The 21,453-nt window shown below is 36.8% G+C and overlaps 1 protein-coding gene across 1 annotated transcript in view; it reads right to left on the reverse strand.

Annotated features, from left to right (window-relative positions):
- TENM1 (teneurin transmembrane protein 1) overlaps positions 1 to 21,453 on the reverse strand; it is a 1,381,582-nt gene that overhangs the window by 154,850 nt on the left and 1,205,279 nt on the right. Inside the window, exons 21-22 of the mRNA XM_058291548.2 lie at positions 9,546 to 9,689; positions 975 to 1,224 (exon numbers count right to left, since the gene is read on the reverse strand). Coding sequence (XP_058147531.1) covers positions 975 to 1,224; positions 9,546 to 9,689 — 394 coding nt within the window. The remainder of the gene's footprint in view (positions 1 to 974; positions 1,225 to 9,545; positions 9,690 to 21,453) is intronic.

The following is a 21,453-nucleotide window of genomic DNA, read 5'->3' on the forward strand; positions in this document are numbered from 1 at the left end:
TCATTATTTTTGGTCATTATTTTCCTGGTCATTGAGGTGATACCTGAGGTAACAATTGTTTTGTGGAATGGTTATAAGATGTCATTAAAATTATTTGGACCATAGAGAACCTTTCAACCTAATGTTTCAAAGGCATGTGTTAGGGACAAATCTGTCAGAACTAATTAGAAGGAAGGCTCTATCAGTTTACCCAGGTCAGAGGAAACAGGCACATCGATCCCATTGGGATGGGGGTGGATACTTTCCTTTTCTAGGATTCCAGAAGGCATATGTGGAGATTTATAGCCTCGGAAAGGGAGAAATAAGCTGATTAAATGATGTTCTTATAATCTTTGAGTAACTTCAGGGTATGGAATATCAAAAGGTCTATATTTGTTTCAAAAGGTGTCAATATATTTATTTGCATATGCGAGGTAATTCCTAAAATACAGTGAAAACGTCTAAAGATGAATGCTTTAAAAGCTTTTCTGATGGGGTAGAAATACTAGTTTTTCCCTTATCATGGCACATAAACACAGACTTCCATTTTCTTCTTTATGAAATGACTACTTCAAAATAGCCTGGAGAACTTAGAAAGTTTGGCCTTTGGGATCAGCAATACATTTACCTGCTACATGCTAGAATGTCATAGATACTTTTGATGAGTCTAAACAGGGGCCAGCAGGGAGTGCGTAACTTACCTCAGCTCTGGGAAGTACTGAGATCTATGTCAGTGATGGCAGTGTACACTGGGAAGGCCACAAATACAGGGATATTAACATTTCCTGTTTCTCCAAAGCAGTGCTCAAAGGTTCCTTCAAGTAGAGGAGTGGGCATTGAACTATGTCCTTTGTCCTTATTCCTGCATCTTAACCCAGTGCTACATTCTGGGCAATTGCATTTTCTGCTACTTCTAGTAATGTCCTTGTATCTTCATGTTATCTTATTCTTGCTTCTTTATCCACTAAACAAACATAGAGATCAAGGAGACTTACCTTAATTCCAAAATACTAATGGAGTTTCCCAAGGGAAATATTCGTCTTACAAAATTGAAGTCACCAACATACACACTGCCATCAGGACCAGAAGCTAGTGCAACAGGAGCAAAAAGTTTGTTGTTGAGGGCTGGGCCATTGCAGTTGGTGCAGGCTACACTTCGTTGGTGTCCAGTACCCATAATGGTTGATATGACCGGGGGTTGTTGAGAAATGAATATATTTTCTCCATTCCCTTTATGTATGATTCCTAGTCCCAAGAAAACATCAGAGAGGAAAACAACAGAACAATTACCATGCAATACTCTCAGAAACATTTTAATTTCTCTTTCATTGTTCAAAACAAGAAAGAACTTGAGAAACTGAGTGTGAAATCCACTGCCATTGGTTTTGTTTAACTCCATAACCACACTAAATAACAGTATAACACATTATCTCAGTTTATACATCTGTGAAATGGAGTAATATAACCAGCCCTTTTAATGTTGATTCTAAATGCATCAATAAAGTATTGATGACTAACTTTTAATGAACTCCTGTTGACTCTGGGCTCTGTAAATCATCTACAACTAAATTTTTCATTTCTGGCTGGCTTTTTCCTGATGTCTGGCATATATCTGTCTGACTTCAAATTACCGTCACTATGTAACCAATTCCTGGAAAGAGAATATCAATCAATTTTAATATTAACCTTAGCAAAATACAATCAGAAAGGTAATCTGTTTCTGTGAAAAGAAAAGAAATCTTACTGCTAGAATGTACTTCAAAGATATATGAAAGAGACTTGAATTTTCCACCTGTTTGAACCATATCTCACTATCATCAGTGCAGGAAATGGAGATACTGACATATGAAAATGCTTTAAAATACTTTGCAGTTATTTTCTTTGGCCTATCTCATCCATACCCATAGCTTTAACTCCCAATTCTATATGCTGACATTTTCTTCCATCCAGAGTTCTCTTCTGATATGCAATTTCCTAGTGGACCTATTTACCTGGATGCCCCACATGTACCTCAAACTCAACAGGTTTAAAACTGAACTCATTTTTCTGCATCTCCTACTAAACCTTGCTCTTCTTCCTGTGTTCCCTACTCATCTCATGAATGGTATCTTCATACTTTAAGTTACCCAAGTTGGAAAACTGGGCATCACAATGTTTCTTCCTTTTCACTCTTTCTCTTTATCTAATTATTTACCAATACCCATTGTCTCAATCTACTAAAATGTGTTGAACCAGTGTCCTTTTCTCTATTCCTGCTACTGCTGCCTTGGTTCAATTTTTCTTAACTATTTTATCTCTTGGTCTCCATGCACACCCATCTCCAAACCATTCTCTACATCCCTTATTTTCACTTTGTGGCTTTTAATAGATCCATATCCCTTATAGGATAAGGAACACATTTCTTATCATTAAGGTATAAAAAGTTCTTCATGAATTGGCCTTCTTCTTTAGTCTCCCCTCCCATTTGTATCCTGAGTTCTAGCTATATTGCACTATTTACCATAACTTTCACATACTTCCATTCTTCTCTCCCTTTGTACATGCTAGTCCCTCTATCTCGAATGCCCTCCTTATCTTATTTGCTTGAGGAACTCCTACCCATCTTTCAAAGCACAGGCCAAGTCTTTTCTAATGTTTCCTCCATTGATGCAGTTAGTTACTCCTTCTAGTCTCCCCATAACTTATTTTTCCACAGCTTTATTATAACACTCACCTCATTTTATTATACAGTGTTCAGTACTTCATCATCTTCCCACTATCACACAAGTTCCTTGAAGGTAGACTCTATGCTTTACTATTTTCTGTATTCTAGTGCCAAGCACTGTGGCCAAGCCATTATAAGTACTAAATAAATGTTGAAAATAGGCTTTGAGTCTCTTTTATTTACCTTGTCCAAATTCCAATAATTTGCAAACCCCCTGAGCCTGGGTAGAAAATCCAAAGAACAAGTACTGCTATGCTAAATAGATCAAATTTTGCCAGAATGAGCCACTTAGGTAAAACAGCCATGTTGTGAAAAATCATGCTAATGTGCCAGACTGAAGTAATGACAGAAGGTGAATGAATGCTGTTGTACTGTACAGCCATATTTTCCCCCCATGGTCTCTACTATCTATCTCTTTGGTCTGCCTGTTTTTCTCCCTAATCCTTTCCTGAAATGTCTTTCTCAGTTTTCTTGTAACTATTCCACAGTAGAAACTATTGCCCACTCTGAATTAAGAACATTGTTGGAAAATATATAAGAAGGTAAAACACGCAGAATGCCATGACACCAGAATGTACTTGGAAAGAGTCTTCTAGGAAACAGAAACCACATCCATCAAGTAGCCTTTGGATTTCAAATCTAAGTACTTTTACTTAGGGTGATTTCTGGCTACTTTTTTAACATATGGTTTGAAGGAGCAACTATGAGATTATGCCCCAACAAATTAGTCTTTCATTGCAGAAATATGAGATATATTGAGGATTACTATTTTCTTATTTATTTTACTAGTAACTTTATTAGGCTCTAAAAATATTTCTTAAGATTTGTATAATTAATTAAGATTACTAAGACTGAATTTCGTTTCCCCAAAACGGGCACTTAATTGTATAGTGCAATCAATATTGCAATTTGGATGAATTGGGAGGAAGTGAATGAGAAATGGAATGATAGTTGCACATCATTATAAAGAAAACTCCTGATGACCACTCACGGAATATCCTCCCAGTGAGACTAAGATATGTTCTTCAATAAATGAGGAAACCACTCTTTAGCATGTCAGTATTGTGGCAATGAACTATAAGTGTATATCATTCAAAAATTTTTCCAATTATTGGCTTGGAAGTACCAGATTTGCTATTAACATCTATTTTCACAGGTAGATCTCCATTTTTTTATTTCAATATAACAATATAGTTAACAATTACCCTCAAAATGACATGTTATTACCAGGCTCCTGGCAATTTTAAAAAACTAAAGAAGGCTATTCTAAGCTATTCTACTAAGCCTGCAATTCTAAAACTCCTTTTCTATTAGAAAGCTCAGCACTCCATCAAAGAAGAAGAATGATTAAAGGAAATAAAACATAAGGCAATGTACTTTCTGATTTCATCTCAACAACTGATGTCTTGCTTCATGCAAGGTGCTAAAGTGCCAATGTACTGAAATTACCATTCCTGTTTAAAGCTGAAGCAATCAAAACAAAAATGGGCCAACCCCTTTTGTATTGCCCTTTAAAAAATACATCATTTTGAAGGGTGTTTCTGTTGTTTCAAGAATCTGTTTAACCTTCCATTACATAGAACTAGGGCATACCCATCTAGCAACAATGATTTAACACCAATTCTTCTGCAAAATGTTGTTTTGAAAATATTTTGTTCATGTTATTGGAAATCTTGATCAATTACAGCTGCCTCCTTTCCACTTTATTTTGCCACACATGCTCATTTTGAAAACGGAATCAAATGATCCTAGGACAACACATATTATTTATATGAAGGCCAACTTCCTGCTAAGGATTGGATGTCTTGCTTACAGTCAGCAAAGAAACCACACAGCCTGGGGCCTACTGCACATTTATTTCCCTTAAGCTTCCCTTTTCTCTGCCAAAAAGTCAAGTCTGTTGTGTAATAAGGTAATACAACTTTTAAACACGCTACTCTTAACCTCCTGCTATCTTGCTCAGAACTTCTTTAGAAGCTTATAATATGTTTGGAATTTTAAAAATTCCATTGGAATCCAGTGGGTGATGTTTTATGCTGATTTCAAAACAGAAACCATTTTTAAGATTTATGAACAACAAGGAATCAATACATATTTCTCTTAGGACTTGACTGAGAAGATAGAAACACAAACTGGTAGATATGCTAGTGTTATCAAAGGGAATTTACTCCCCATCTCACTTAAACCATTTGTTGACAACTACTGGCCTATATTGGAGGCTAAGATAAATGAAATTCTTTATCCATTTCAGAGAGATGACAATTCCCAATTAGTATTCTGGATTTTTCTTTCTAATAATTTTTAACAATCAACTGGCAGGAAACTATAGGAGATATGTTTGATACAAAGATATACTCTAACAAATAGCTTAGCTCTGTAATAGATGGTTCATGCACACATTTTTATTTCTAATAATTTTAAAGAACTGGATTTTCTCAAAAGGAATGAACATGCATTCTCTATAAGCACTAAAAATTGTATTTTGAAGGAACAACATTGTAAAACACAAATTCCTAGTTTTTCTTTTTTTAAATCTCAGTTAAAGTAGGGACTATCTATATGTCAGGCAAATTATTGGGAAACAATTCTCCACAACCAATGGCTAATTGTCAGGTAAATATAATTGCTACAACTGACATGACAAATGGTCTGAAAACACTACCTACTGGAAACTACCCACTGCATAATGATTTTAGAGCCAAAGAAAAATTGAAGACTTGAATGGCAGCAGACATCCAATCTAATTATATGTGCTTTTTTAACCAGTGAGAGGAAATTGGGAGAAGATAGTTTCTTGTTTCTAATCTGGTGTCTCAGATAAAAAAGTCAAGCTTCCTAAAGAGTTAGGCATTTTCCAGAAAGAAGTAGAGTCGGGGAATTTGGAGAGATGTCCCTCTTGCCTTAATTAGTCAGAAAAGACTGTCTGACCTGAGGGGGAAAGAGCATTGCTTTCTAAATTGGTCTTTCCAAAACCACTCTTTCACACTTACCATTTCTGCTTCTAAAACTGAATTTGTGGGTTGGATTTAGATTATGAAAACATCCTAAGAAAGGTGGTTGTATCCAAGGTCAGGCTGAAAGGCAGTGTAGCAGAGCTAGCTTCAGATCTGTTTACTGGCAATTATGACAATCTCTTGGTTGGAAATATAATTTACCAAAAAATGAGATAATAAAATGCACAAATATTCCTTTAAAACAACTTTCCAAAGTAAAGCTTCTTTCTCAGAATACAATTCTCAGAAAGATACAGGGAACAGATTTAGTGGTTGCCCAGGGCTAATGAATGTGCATGAGGAATCTTTTTGGAGTGATAAAAATATTATAAAACTGGATTGTGGTGATGGTTGCACAACTCCATAAATTTACAAAAAATCATTGACATATCACTTAAAATGCTTTTATGGGTTTTTAATTTTATGGTTTATAAATTATACCTTAATGAAACTGTTAAAATATTTTCAGAAACAATGTGGTATCCATTTCCTAAAAACTAATTACTGGTGTATTAGGAATGGAGAGAACACATTTGTGGAAATCAGGGGACCCCTAAAGCTACCGTTCTGAATGGTTTCCTTCTGTCGTGGACTCTTAAGCCTGTGTGAAGCTAATGGTAAGAGGATACAGGACTGGGAGCACACAGCTGGGGGCTGGCTCTATTGAGGTCATTTCCCACTTTGTGTTTAATGTCAATGACAGGCATTTGAAAGAGACAATCCATACAAACTAATAAGAACCAGTGGAAAAGATACGGAAGCTTAAAATGTCAAACTCTTTACTATCAAAACAAAAAACCTAATAATTTAATAAGTGGCATCTACCTTTCATTTTTGTACCTTTTAAACTGTGGTTCTTTTTTTGGAAACAGAAAAAAAAGTTGACATTTTATATCTAACTGAATCTTTGCTCTTTAAAATATAAACGATTTGAAATGGAATTTAGAATCCTCCTTGAAGCGGGTGGGGAGGAGGTGTAATGGGGAAATGCAGCAATGGACTCATTCTTCTACAGGGACCCACCCTAGGACTGTGTGAGGCAGTCTATGGTTGAAGCAAATCTGGTTAGCTATGTCAATCAAACTTTCCCCAGCTTGTGTGGCTTGTTGGTGCAGCTGATTCAAATACAATACTGAAGTGGTATGATCATAGGTGTGATTACAAAACGGATCTGTTAGCCTTTGTCAGTTCATGGCCTTACAAGATAAGCTGGCCTTAGCCACCTATCCCACAAAGGTAGGGTAGATACAAAGAAACTTGGTGGTTACCATAGGTTCTGAAGGGAGGGGGAGGGAAGAGTAGAACAGATGGAACATAGGGCATTTTCAGGGCATTGGAATTGTTCTATGTGATCTTTCAATGATGGATACAGGTCATTTTAAATTCTGTCAAAACCTATAAAAATGTGTGGGCAAAAAGTAAAGCACAATGTAAATCACTGACCATGGTTGTTAGTAATGCTTCAATATTTGTACATCATTTGTAATGAATGTGCCATATACATGTAAAATGTTTTTAATGGGGGAGAGTGGGAGAGTGGGAGGTGTTTGGGTATGAGAATCCCCTATATTTTCTATGTGGTTTTTCTGTAACCTAAAGATTCTTTGAAGTTAAGGCAAAAAAAATAAGACACTGTGGAAACTTATGGAAGAAATGGTCACTGTTCACAAAAGATAACAGATCTTACAGTGATGAAAGATACAACAAAATATTTTATTTTATTATTATTTATATTTTTGCATTCTATTTATTGTTTCTAGTTATTATTTTATTTTATTATCATTTTTACTTGTTTAATTTTTTGGCTTTGTTTTTGGGGAGGTTTTGGTTTGCTGGAGGGTCACAACTGTGGCAGGGGAGGATCACTGGTGCAGAGTGTTGGTGATGGGGGGATGTGTGGGGAGGAGTGTACCCGGGGCATGCCTCTATGGCATATGAGTATTTTCAAGTGGTCATGGGGCATTGACTCAGTGTGTGGAGCCCCACACAATAACCAAAGAATATTGAATTCCCATTCTGGAAATTCCTGCGACATTATCTAACAGAGCAGCAAGATTTCCCTGAGTATATGGGCAGTGCCTAGTGAAGGAGGACAGACCATTACACCAAGTCCTTGATATCGATGGTTGTACTTATGAGTCTTGTCCTTGTGAAATTGACACTTAGTCTAGTATTATATATTGCCTAAGAGTTCTGAGCCTAAGGTTCCTGAAAGCCTCCTTGTTGCTCAAATATGGCCTCTGCCTAAACCAAACTCAGCATATAAATACACTACCTTCCCCTCACCCCCAGTGTGGGACATGATTCCCAGGGATGACCCATCCTGGCACTAAGGGATTACTACCATGAGCCAACTGAGGATGCATATGGAAAAAGACCTTGACCAAAAGGGGGAAATATTAAATACAAGTGAGTTTTTATGGCTAAGAGACTTCAAAGTGAGTTGGGAGGTTATTCCGGAGGTTACACTTATGCATATCTCAGCAGGATCTCATTGATCACCACAGTAAACAGTGCCTCAAATACTGGGACTCCTGAGGGCTCTAGAGACATCCAGACACTATAGGCAGTACAGACAGTCTCAGGAATTTAGCACCATGTCACTGGGACTTACTTTGGAATATATGTTCCCCAATGTAACAGAGTTAGAATCATTTAAATAAGTTCCTTACACATGGCTCTTTTGAACATATAATTAACACTTAACTTATTAAATATATGTCCCAGAGACTTAAATCTTCAGTCTCTTAATGTGCCGGTTGAGCCCTAAATCTCAACAGAGTTGCAACATCTACTCACCGGTTCACTGGACTCACCCAGGATAACTAACAAAAGGATGATGATGGACAATGCCCATCCCAAGAAGGGGAGAATGTCTGCAACTGTAAGCAATACAGTTCCATCCATCTGCCCCACGGGATTTAAGCCCATGGGATTTAGGTTGTTCTAACAATGGAAGAACTTGTATCGTTGATATAAAGGCTGTGGCCACCAGAGGTTCTGAGGGGAGGGAGAAGGAAGAATAGTTGTAGTAGGGAGGCATTTTTGGGACACTGGAATTGTCCTGCATGATATTACAATGATGGATACAGGCCATTATACATTTTGTCAAAACCTATAAAATAGTATGGGGCAAAGTGTAAACTATAATGTAAACTATGGTCCTTGGCTAGTATAAAGCTTCAATATGTGCTCATCAATTGTTACAAATATACCACAGTAATGGAAAATATTGTTAATGTGGGAAATTTTGAGAGGGGGAGGGAGTGGGGTATATGGGAATCCCCTATATTTTTGATGTAACATTTATGTAATCTAAAGCTTCTTTAAAAATAAAAAAAAATGTTTAAAAAATGGGATAAACCACTAAAATCCTTTAAGAATTGAGTGTCATATTGGTGATTCATCAGTTTTAAGGTGCACATTTTGCTTCACATTTTTACTTCTCTGAGGTTATCATGTAACTTACAATCAATGCATGTTATGGTTTAATTAGAAACATTTTCCTTAAAATAAGTTTACTTATTATTGATGGTGCCTTAGAGCATATCAAATATGGTCATTATTATTCCGTTTGGAAAGGTTGGTTACAAAGTAAGATAAAATGGTTTGCAACTTGGGATAGAGCAATAATGATAGATGATTTTTGAAACCCAATTTCATGTAATTTTGTGATGAAGAGGTCCTACTTTATGGACACTAATTTGAAATCAGATGACTGTATTTGAAAGAAAATATGCTCATGTGATTATCTCTAGATGGCAGACTTATAGTTAATTTTTTCTTGTACTTTTCCTAATTTTCTGCAACAAGTAAGTATTATATGTCATCAAGAAAACACTGTTAAAAACATTTTAAAAGTTGCTTACCACTTTGAGGATTCAAAATATGATGCTTATTCAAGGACCAGCCTCCTAGGTTAGAAGCATCCATCTCAAAACCTTGTAAAATGACTGTCCTTTTCTCCCAGAGAATAAAGTCAGGGCATGTTTCATATTCATATCCTACAGACACTGCAAACAAAGAGTTAATGCATTAGAAAATTTAAAAACATTTGAGTCACCATCACACTGGTTGATAATTCTGTGGACATTGAATTTGATGCTGAGTTCTAATTTAAATTAAAATTTGGTCACAAACATTTCACCCAGCTCAGCACATTATAGTACCTAGCAAATGATTGGGCACCCAAAGGTGATCGGTCAGTGCTTATTGAGTAAATATACGAATTAGTGACTGAATGAATGCTACCATTAAGTATGTACCATGTATTTACAGGCATTAAAATTGTTGCTGAGCTTTTGTAAAACTGAATAAATAAGCACTCTTGAGGATTTGGCTGTGGTGGTAAAATTCCTCTACCCCTCTAGAGTACAAGATGTACTTAGGAGGCTGGTTTTGGACTACTGGGTCACTTATACAACTGACTACACATGTGACTAATAGAAATTGAATTGCCCAATTCATATTTTCTCCTGTGCTAACTGGCCTTTAGTTTGCTGAGAATTGTGAGCTTGCTTAGAGTGCTGTAAGTACAAATTCTACTTTGTGTGTATTATATTTCTGTTTCTATATATAGTTAACCAATGGGACATCAACCAACATTTGGCTTTAGCTTCTATGAAGCACAGATGTTGTACATTAAACTTGGAACCCTGGCATGCCACTAAAATGGGAAGTGTGGAATGTAGTGGCCTTGGGTGTCTCAGCTCTACTGAAATATGTACAGCTCAAGTATACAAAATTCCAGCCGTTTTTCCAGTTTGTATACCTGCTTACCTATTAGAACCTCAGATTTCTGGCTCTGGAATTTAAAATGCTTTCCATCCCCATAATATTCTAAGCCTGAGAATATTGTTTCATTGCATTGCATACGTGGGAGCTCTTTCTTCCTTTCTGTCAGTTTAAAATACACTCAGTTGGTCTTCTGCCATTGCTTTTCAGTACCTGCCTCTACCTGCCTCTTTATATGCTCTTGGAGAGCTCATTCATTCCTTTGTCATTTGGTTATGAAAACTGATAATGAAAATGGGTGCTTAAACAGTGTCAACATATGAGAGCAAACTAGTTTTAGTTTTTGGCATTAGGTGAGTGAAAAGGGGATAATTTTAGCCAAACATTGGTTTGTGCATGTGAATGTATGTTTGCAAGCACAGGCACAGGTAAGCCCAAAAGTCTTACAGTTATGAACATATAGCTCTCTAACTTTGTGGATTTTATGTGGTCAATTTTAAATTGGAAGCTTGCTTCCCTTTGTCTTCCACACCACCAAAATTTATAATGGGGATCAGGGCCATCTTCATGGATATGTGTATGACCTGTGCGGTTACACAGAGACCTATGATTAGAAGAGCCCCATACTTAGTTTACTGCTCTGCTGTTGTCATCTGGAAATTCTAAATAATACCTTAACATGATGCTCTGCACTTTTATTTTGGACTGGGCCCCACAAATTATACATCCAGTCCTGCTGGGGATAACCTCCGTTCTGACATTAGTTGGTAAAGACTTATGGAATACAAAGTTATTTTTTCTTTATTTTCTTTTAAATGTTACATTAAAAAATACGAGGTCCCTATAACCCCCCGCCCACTCCCCCTACCCCACTCCTCCCACATCAACAACCTCTTCTATCATTGTGGCACATTCACTGCACCTGGTGAATACATTTTGGAGCACTGCTGCACCACATGGACAGTGGTCTACATTGTAGTCTACACTCTCCCCCATTCCACCCAGTGGGCCATGGCAGGACACACAATGTTCAGCATCTGTCCCTGCAGCACCACCCAGAACAACTTAAAATAACTTGGCTGCTGACCGTAGGGAGAGGGAAGCAAAGTTATTTTAATATTCGCTTCAGACAAGCATTATTATCAAGAGAGATCAATGCGGGAAGGAGGGAAAACAACCGTAAAATGGAAATTATTTTGGGATCATCTGAGCCAATGCTGTTCCCTATTAAGGTGGATAGAAACACAAAATCTCAGAGGCAAAGAGGGTTGTTATGTATAAAAAGGAACTTAATAATCTTCTAGTTCAGGTTATATTTACGACACAGATCAACGCTACAAAAATCTCCCTGACATCTTACCATCTGGCATAAAATGAAAAAGGTTGATTCTTGAACTAGAATCATAAAAGACTTTGACTTTTGGATCTGCCATTAACTAGCTATGTGATCTTGGGCAAAATACTCCCTGTCTCTGGGAATCATGCATTTTACTTGTAACAGCAGGGAGAAGAAGATGGTCTAGATTTGATGGTTCTTAGATGATTTATGATCAGGGAAACTTTTATTGTGAATCTGATATAAGTTATGGATCTTCTTCCTAGAGAAATACAAATGCATATAAAATTCTGCATATAATTCCAAGGAGTTCATTGACCTCCTGAAGCTCAAATAAAGATCTCAGATCAAGAATTTCTGGATTTTGCATTCTTATGATTCCTCTTTAGCACTAACATTCTGTGATTCTAAGTTGTATTCTTTCTACACTGCATTTATAAGTTCAAATTGGGGATCAAACCTGAAAGCCAAATAGAGCACTCTATCTTGTGTTGGAAAAATCATAGATTAGAGAGCACACTGAGGACCATTTTGGTGTGTAGAATAACACAGTTTCTGCTTCTCTCACCAACATTTAAAAGTCTTGATTAATAAATAATCACAGCAACAATAATTACAAGTTCCCTTAAAGCTATTGTCTCTTTCCCCATAGTATGCTGGCAATTACTGGATCTGCTTTCTGTACATTGTAAGCCCTGTGAGCTCTCCCAGAATCCTTTCTCCGGAAGGTGATTGCAGTTTTGCAAATAAAGAGTGTGCCCTGGTGACCCCCAATGGTTGTTTGGAGCCTGCTTTCTCCCTCTCAGTAACAGTTAAATATCCTCCCAACTCAGTAGCAGGAAACACTTATATAAAGTATCAATTAAAGAGTTCTCAATGCAATGATAATGAGACATACTCTTTTCACCTCCTTATATCTGCTTTCTGAATTGCTCTCCAGTCCACAACAAAAAAGTACATTGGCAACAAACCCCACAATTATATTACTTTTTTCCCCAGTCACAGCAAATAGCAAAAAGGCAGCCACTTAATAAGTTCTTCCTAATTTTTTATTAGATTTGATTTTTTCAGAGAAAGCTCTATGAGTTAATAAAGTTATAATTTATACTTAATACTTGTTCAAAATTCCAAATGACTTTAATGAGAATGACTGTGTGTCGGGGTATTTCTGTATGTAACTCCTTGCTTAGAGTAACAAGGCAATGTTTTCTTTCTGAGGCCAGTCCATTTTAACTAGGAACTTGCAAGTTATGAGAAGGCAGATGTTTTGCCCCATGGAGTTGAACTGCCATCCAAATGCATGTGGAACTAGCAAATCCAGTGGCAAACAATTCTAGACTTCCTCTCATGGAAGCAGATTGTACTACATCAAATGCCTACTCTTTTTCATATATAATAATTTCATATGGGTAACAAAGGACTATACTGTGTCTGACACTGAGCCCTGACACAATACTCTGCCTGCTACTTTGACAGCTGAGTCTCAGCTAAAAAGCAGAGTGGACCACTACCATTTCTCAGGTGGCCTGTTGCCTCTCATGACTCATCATCAACATGGTATGGTTCTGGGCATGGATTCAACCTCTGAAGTATTACAGTCGGGACTAGGAAGAATAGTGTAATAGGCAGGAAAATTAATTATTCGCCAACATTTCAGAGGAGCTGCAAAATGTGGAACAGTTTGGCAATGAGCAGGAATAGGTGGACCAGAGGGCACAGACCACACTTCACAGAGACTTGTATAGTGGTCCTATGCTGGTGTGCGGACATTGGGAAGACATTGATGCAGAACCATTAATATGGAAAAATACCCGCTCCAAGTTATGTGACTCCCTCCCTTGTGACAGTATCAATGCCTCCTAAATTTATGTTTTTCTGTATTCTTTCCCTCACCTCCACTAAGAGTACTAATGGGATGTTACTTACTCAACAGTCATTGATTGCCAAGATAGGCTTGTTACTTATACAGAGGACTCTGTTCTCTGTTCTCTGGTCACAGAATTGCACCTGTGACTTCTCTGTAACTACCACATTGGCTTATAAAGAAGACTGAGTGAGAGACTGCAGTTGGTTCTCCTAAGTCATTTGACACTAGAAAAGTAATTCTGAATTCTCACTCTACTTTTCAGAGGAGCAGCATTTGTATGATGAGGGAACTGCAAGAAGATTGAGGGTCACAGTCCTCCTGACACCCAATTTAGTGACTATGATATTCATCTATTAGGCCTGGGATCTGAGATTGGCATTAAGTAGCAAAGGTAAAGACATCATACGATAAAGCTGATGTGCAAAATATGACAAGTTTAAGCAGATAATTTTCAACAGCTTCAGACTAAGGCTTCAGAATTCATAATGGCTGCATTTATAAAGGCAATATTTAATTAAAAGCAGTCAGGTAGTTCAAGAAATGTATGTATTATCTTCATGAACGCAAAGAATATCTAAAAATAATTTCATGACATTTAAAAGATAACACCAAAAAAAAAAAAGAAAGAAAAGGTAACTAACAACAAGATCAGAACATTCCTCTCCAAAAGGTAATCATTATATAGAAAAATAAATATTTCTCATTCTTTTTAAAAACTAGTTAATGCAATAACAACAACAATAACAAAAGAAAAAAGCCTAAAGAATGCAGGCAATGGAGTAATAGACCAAGACTATAGAGATAAAATGCTATCTATTGAGAACAGGTACCTGGTCCCAGAGCTTCTTCTACTTATTTTATAGTCTGTAATGATTCGTCATAGGATAGGATGATACTAGAGGTCTCTCAATTTGACACACTGCTTAATGTCCTAAAATGTTTTGTTTATCTATTATGCTTAGGTTATTAACAGTGTCAGAATCAGGTACTGAATTTTTATCAAGTGTCTTTCAGCACTTATGGAGATAGTTACATACTTTTCTTCAGTCTATTAGATAGTGAGTAATAGCAAAGGATTTCCTAAAAGCGAACCATCTTTGTGGTCTTAAAATAAACTACCTGGTTATGGTGAATTACTCTTTTAATAAATCATTGGATTTCATTTGGTAATATTTTACTTAGGATTTACATCCTACCTGTTTAAAAAATAAAAGTTAAAAAACATAGTGTCAAGAGAGACCCACAGGTTCTATGGTCATGGCAGATGGAGTTCAGTGCCATGTCAGTTGGCCCTTCTTTGGAGTTGGTGTTTCTATGTGATGGAGCTGGACTCCGGTGTGATCTCTTTTCACAAGCCTTTCCTGTTACTTTACCAGAATTGTAGTTGGTGCTGGGGTTTAAGATATACCCAGGGGATCTGAATCTCTGGACTGACCATATGATAGCCAGGTCTTGCGCCTCAACAGACTTCAGCTCCTACACTCTGGTTTATTGGACTTACCTCACTCAGCTAACATGGAGGTGAAGAAGGTCAACCACCACACCATGGAGCCAAGAATGCCTACAGCTGAAAGCAGGAGGATTGCATCCAGCATCCATGTGGAATCTAAGCCCCCTCTTGACATAGATGTGGAATAGACACAACCAATCCAAGGTCCACAGGATGGAGGAATAGAATATGGATTAGAGTGGACTTACTGATATTCTATTCATGAACTATTGTGGTTAGTAATTGGAGAAAATGTGGCATTGGTGTGGAAAAAATGGCCATGGTGGCTGCTGGGTGTGGGGAATGGGAGGAAGAGATGAGATGTGGAGGCATTTTCGGGACTTGGAGTTGACCTTGGTGGTGCTGCAGGGACAATTACCGGACATTGTAGGTCCTCCCATGGCCCACTGGATGAAACGTGGGGGAGTGTGGGCTATGATGTGGACCATTGACCATGAGGTGCAGCGATGGTCAGAGATGTGTTCATCAAATACAATGAATGTGTCATGATAATGGAGGAGAATGTTGCTATGGGGGAAATAGTGAGGTGAGGGGGGTGGAGAGTACATGGGGACCTCATATTTTTTTAATGTAATATTTAAAAAAATGAATTTAAAAAAATAAATTTTTTTTAAAAGTAAAAAAATAAAGAGTGAGGTGGTTGGATGAAAAGAAAGCACAGGTGGGAAAAAAAATCTAAGAATGAGGTCACTTACACAATACTTGTGCCAAGAGGCCCTGTACACTGAAACCTAATATTATGAATTTTGTTTTTTCCTGGCTGCTTTGTGGAAGCCTAAGTGTATAAAAGCAAACCTGGGTGACCTATGTGCCACAGATGGCAGGATGATTTAAAGGTTCACATACAAATTTGCAAGTGCTTTTGTATACCTGGGCCCTGTCTTCATCTCTTTTGGCAGGCCTGCCATCCCATTCTATAAGCAAAGTTAAGGGGCCACCTTCAGTTTCTGTCCTTATTCATTTGTTCATACATTTAACAAATATGCAATATTCAATGGGTGCCTCCTTTTATCAGGCACTGTGATGGCACTGGAGCTATAAGGATGAAAAAGACAGAACAAGACAGCCTCCCACTCACACCAAGTAGATATTACATTCTAATGGGAGAGACAGATATAAACCAAAAACAAATAACAAACACACATTCAACACATAAATTTTAATAAATGTTTTGATGGAAAAATGCAGGGTGTTATGAGAGAGTATAACAAGGGAATCTAATTTGGAATGGGAAGACAAGGAATATCTCTTTTAGGGAGGAGGGATTTACCTGTGGAAGTGTAGTAAAGAGCACTCTAGACAAAGAGAATAACATGTGTGCAAGGCTTTGAAACTTGGTATTTTTGGAGATTGAAAGGTCAGGGGTACTGGAAAGTCAGTTTCTCTCGAGTGCATCAAAAACCAAAGAAGGGAGGAAGACAAGGTCACTGTTTCCACTGTGCTCTGGCTTGCCCGGTCCTTCCTTCTGACTCACTGTTGTTTGCGCTCTCACCAAGGAACAAGTCAGTCAGGAAACCGTGCTCCGGCCATGGTTTTTTTTTTTTCTTTTCTTTTCTTTTCTTTCTTTCTTTCTTTTTTTTTTTTTTAGCAGATAGGACTTTATTTTCCACTCATAAATGAAAAGATGTAGGCAAATAGGAATGCAATAAGACTAATACATGACAGAAGTCCAACCATACATTTCGTGATATGCTTCAAAATCAGCCAATCTGGGTTGAATTCTGATTCTACCACTTGCTGATTGTGGAAAATTGAGCAATGTAAAATCTCCAAGCCACATACAGCTAAAGTCTGTAGTTACTTCATAGAGCAGCACTCAGAGAGAATTAAATTGGAATGCCTATAAAGCACTTACCAGAGTATGTTGTATATGGTGTGCCCTCTGCTGGTAGGCCCAATTTCTATTTTCTGATGTGGATTTTTTTATTATCTTTTTTTAAAAGATATGTAAATCACACAAAATGTTTCATTGAAAAATATGAGGTTCCCATATACCCCATTCCCCATAATCTCTTCTCCTCCCACATCGACAACTTCTTTCATTAGTGTGGTACATTCATTGCATTTGATTAATACATTTTGGAGCACTGGTACACAGCATAGATTATGGTTTACATTGTAGTATACACTCTCTCCCAGTCCAATCGGTGGGTTATGGCAGAATATATAATGTCCTGCATCTGTTGTGTAGCAATGCTCCAAAATGTTTCAAAAGAAAAGAAACTCAAAGTGAAGGGACTGGTTGGGATGCCTACCAAGACTCTATAAGAATCACTACAAGGAAAATTCCTTGTGGTGGAGTTCAAACACATGGGATCGTTTCCAAATAAGAATCCACAAGCGACCCACTGACCTTCATAGGCCTTCTGAGATTGTTAAACAGATTACTTCCATCAGTATTGAACCAGGACTAGAGATTGAAGTCACCATTGCAGATGCTTAAGTCAACTATTTTAATAAACTGATTGATAGTTTCTAAATTTTGTAGAGTTATATTCAGAATTCCAACATATTTTGAAATGTACTGGTGTATTCCACTTTTGAAGAAGTGGATACCCTATGGTGGTCTACCATATTCATTATATTTCTTATAGTCCACTAAACCATTTTATTCAACTTTTATTCAAATTACTTGAAGGCATAATTCTATTAAATAAATTATTTAATATGTTGGATCCAATCTGTCTGAATAGTGTAGAAAACATACTGCTATCTTTGTATCTGACCAGGAATTTAATTTAGTTGATGTGGGGAACTACAAGTTCTGTAATAAGTTGTTGGAATGATCTAATATACAGCCAAGATTGAAAACATGGTGGGCCAAGAGCAATTTGGGAAGTCATAGACCTAGTTTCCACTCCTGAATGACAAATATGCCATTCCTAATGCTTTATCATCTTATGTTAATCTTATGTAAATTTTTTAGACTCATGTTAATTGTTTGGCATTTACTAGAATCTGATTTCTGATTAAAATAATAGAAGAGTGAAAAAAAAAACCAATGATGGACGATTCCTGCCTGTCATTCCCCCACCCCTCACCCCACCCTCAGTTGAAAAAATACATGATAGCAAATGAATACTACCTTCTAACAGTATTTAAACATTTTTTTGGGGGGTGGATTAGGAAATATATTCAACCTTGAAAAAAGACTGACTATACTTTTAAGCAATAGGATTGATTAAAAGGGATGCAATATTGCAATGGAAATGGAAGCAAACCTTCACTGAACCCCTCTATGTGCCAGGCAGATGATCTCCTAAGCACTGCACATACAGTGAATTTTATAAAGGATAGAATAATTTGTCATGTGAAAAAGGCCATACTTTGAAGGATTATCCGTTTTCTGGAATTTTCATCTGTGAATCTCCTTAATAACTATCACAAAAATTAATATTACTTTACATTTGCATAAAAGAACAGTTAAAACATTTTTGCATATATTATCCAATTTAAATATTCATCAAAACTCATGAAGAAGTATTGACTACAGTTTGATAGAGGAGATGATAGAAACTCAGAGAGGTTAAATAACTAGTCCAAGGTTATCTGCTAGTATATGGCAAAACCAGAATGCAAACCCACTGACTCCATTATGCTAGATTACAGCTAGTAAGGGAATGAACCACAGTTCAGAAATGTTAAATAAATAATCTTTTATTTGCTATGAATTTAAGAGATATGTTTTTGAAGCTCGAGGTAGACCTGGAGAAGAGAGACCGTGTATACCAGTTGGTGGAAGACAGTCCTAGATTATGTTGTGTCAATGTAATTATTAACAGCATCTCCTTTCACTTTCAAAAGTGTCTTGGTTTGAATGAGAAATTATATGGTCACTCAATCCTGAAGGAACTTACACCCAGAGGTGGATTGGTAGAGGAGATAGGTGGCAAGAACAGTCATAAATGCTGACTTGGAAAATAAGTCACAGGATTTGGTACATTATTTAATTTTTCTGTCTCTTGTCTCTATCATCTTATCAATGTCTTTCAAACTTTTATGCAGGAAAGTCATAATAAGAAACACAATTTGTTAATTTTGATGCAGAATATGCAAGGAGAGATGGGTATGCACAAAGCAAAAGTTTTATAAAACAATATTTTCTTAATAGCATCACATTCTGATATTTTCTGTTTTACTCTAGTCTATTCACTTTTTCCCTATTCCATTCCATTCCATTCCATTCCATTCCATTCCATTTTTTAAAAAGGCTGGTTGACTCTCACCAAATGGATTTCACTATCCACTAATGGGTGTGACCAGCAGTTTGAAATGAGTACAAACCACTTGCTCACCAGAACTTCAGTCAGGGCCATTTAAAAACCGTGGTGGGTCCCAGGTACCTTACTTTTGGATGTCTTACCTCACATCTTAACAGACATGAAAATGGACACAACCCATATCCCACATTAACCATTATATGTAAGAGTGGAAATTGCATTTCAGATCCCACTCCATTTTGCAGACATATGTTTGAATATTTATTGATGTTGAGGTGGTTTTCTTTTCATATTTTGGTGCCAATAAACTTATTTTTCAGATTACAGACATTTTCTTAGGGCCTTGAAAAAGTCATGCCCTAGGCCCTGTGCCTATAAATTTGATTGAATAAAACAGTTCTACTCTAAGTTAATGATTATGAATTCATGAGTGGAGAGAAATGACGTGAGATTATTTTCATTGCTAGCTTCTTTGACAGAACGCCACTGGGGCAATGATTTGGGCAGTCTGTAAGGTGGGTTAGTCACTGTAGTTAAGAGTGGCAACAGTGAAAGGCATACAGAACTCAAGACTGGGAGACCTGAGTTTGAATCCCTGCTCTATATAAGACTTTAGGCAAGTTATTTACTCTTTCTGAACCTCTGTTTCCCCTCTAAACTGAGGATAATATTAATCTTCCACATCTACCAAGCAAGAATGTTATAAGGATTAAAATGAGAAAATGATTTTGAAAATTCTTTGCAAATTGTAAAACATCACCTATTTATTATTAAAATATTCAGTGGATGTTATTTTTGTGGCTACCCAGCCTTCTTAGGTTTTACTTAAAAGAAATTGATGAACACTAAAGCATCATTCTCAGGAATGTTTTGTGTGCAGAAAACAACTGTAGCTTAGCACCCATTACTATTAATGTTCCCCTGTTTCTCTCTAACACAATTTTGACAGACTGCTAGGCATTGTGAAATTTTAGGAAGTCTAATTCTCCCTGAAACATCACTCTTTCCTGCCAAACTACTCTACTAAATACTTATGCAATTGCTGTTTCCAATAACCTTGGAGAAAAATAGAATTGTTTATAGTAGTGCTAGTAAAGGCGGATGGCTGATTTCCTGAACTTCCAGGACTCCAAACTGCTGCAATTTAATTTAATTAAAATGAAGACCAGGCAGAATGCATTATTGCATATTGATAATGTATGTGGGCAAAGGTGGACTTAGGGAGTTATTTTGAAAAAATTCACATAATGGATGCAGATCAGAGCCCTTGAACAAGCCATTTTGTCAAATTAAATAAGTCTTCTCTTCAATTTTAACAGCACTGTGAAATTAACAATAATGATTTTAAAAAGCAACAACAACATTGTTTTGCAAGCAGCAGAGTTGGGAAAGGAACAAAATAAAATACAATGATTTCCAGACATCATACCTTATTTAGAGCCAGTGAATAAAGCACTAAGGCCAAATTATTTCAAATGTTCACATGGAGATTTTTAGCAAAGGAATCTTTTTTGGGCATTAGACACAAACGTCTTTAAGTCAGAAGTACCCTTTGTACTAGAACCCTGGAGGTAATTTTACTCTTCTTCCACCTGATCAATATTGTACTTGCATTAATCAGTCTATCAGATGCCATTGATACTTCTCCAAGGAAGGACTTCTCACAAATTCTGTTGGTAATGTCTTGTTATAAAAAACGGTGGGATACCCTAGGATCTCAAGCACACTTTTTCTCATTTTGGCTGTCCTTCAGCACACTGTTCTTCTTTTGCCACACTATTGCCTTTAGAGATCACAACAATTCCCCACATGTGAGCGATGTTGAAAATAAGAGTCCTGTATTTAAAGTAAGTGGTCATTTCAACTTAGATATTCACCATCACTTAAAATTCAGCTTGTTTAAATCTGAACTCCTCTTTCTCCATCACCAAGAAATGGGTGGGGGGGGGTAAGAGAGGAGTTTCTTGAGAGTACACAAGGATGGATATAAAACATGTAATATTACACCATAACATATAGGAGATGACAGACTGATAATGTAAACCATAATGTAAAACATAGGATAACTAAAAATGTAAAGAACTGTGTATCCTAAAGTATGCACCATAAT

This window comes from Dasypus novemcinctus, chromosome X, assembly GCF_030445035.2.
Source record: "Dasypus novemcinctus isolate mDasNov1 chromosome X, mDasNov1.1.hap2, whole genome shotgun sequence".
Classification (NCBI taxonomy): Eukaryota; Metazoa; Chordata; class Mammalia; order Cingulata; family Dasypodidae; genus Dasypus; species Dasypus novemcinctus.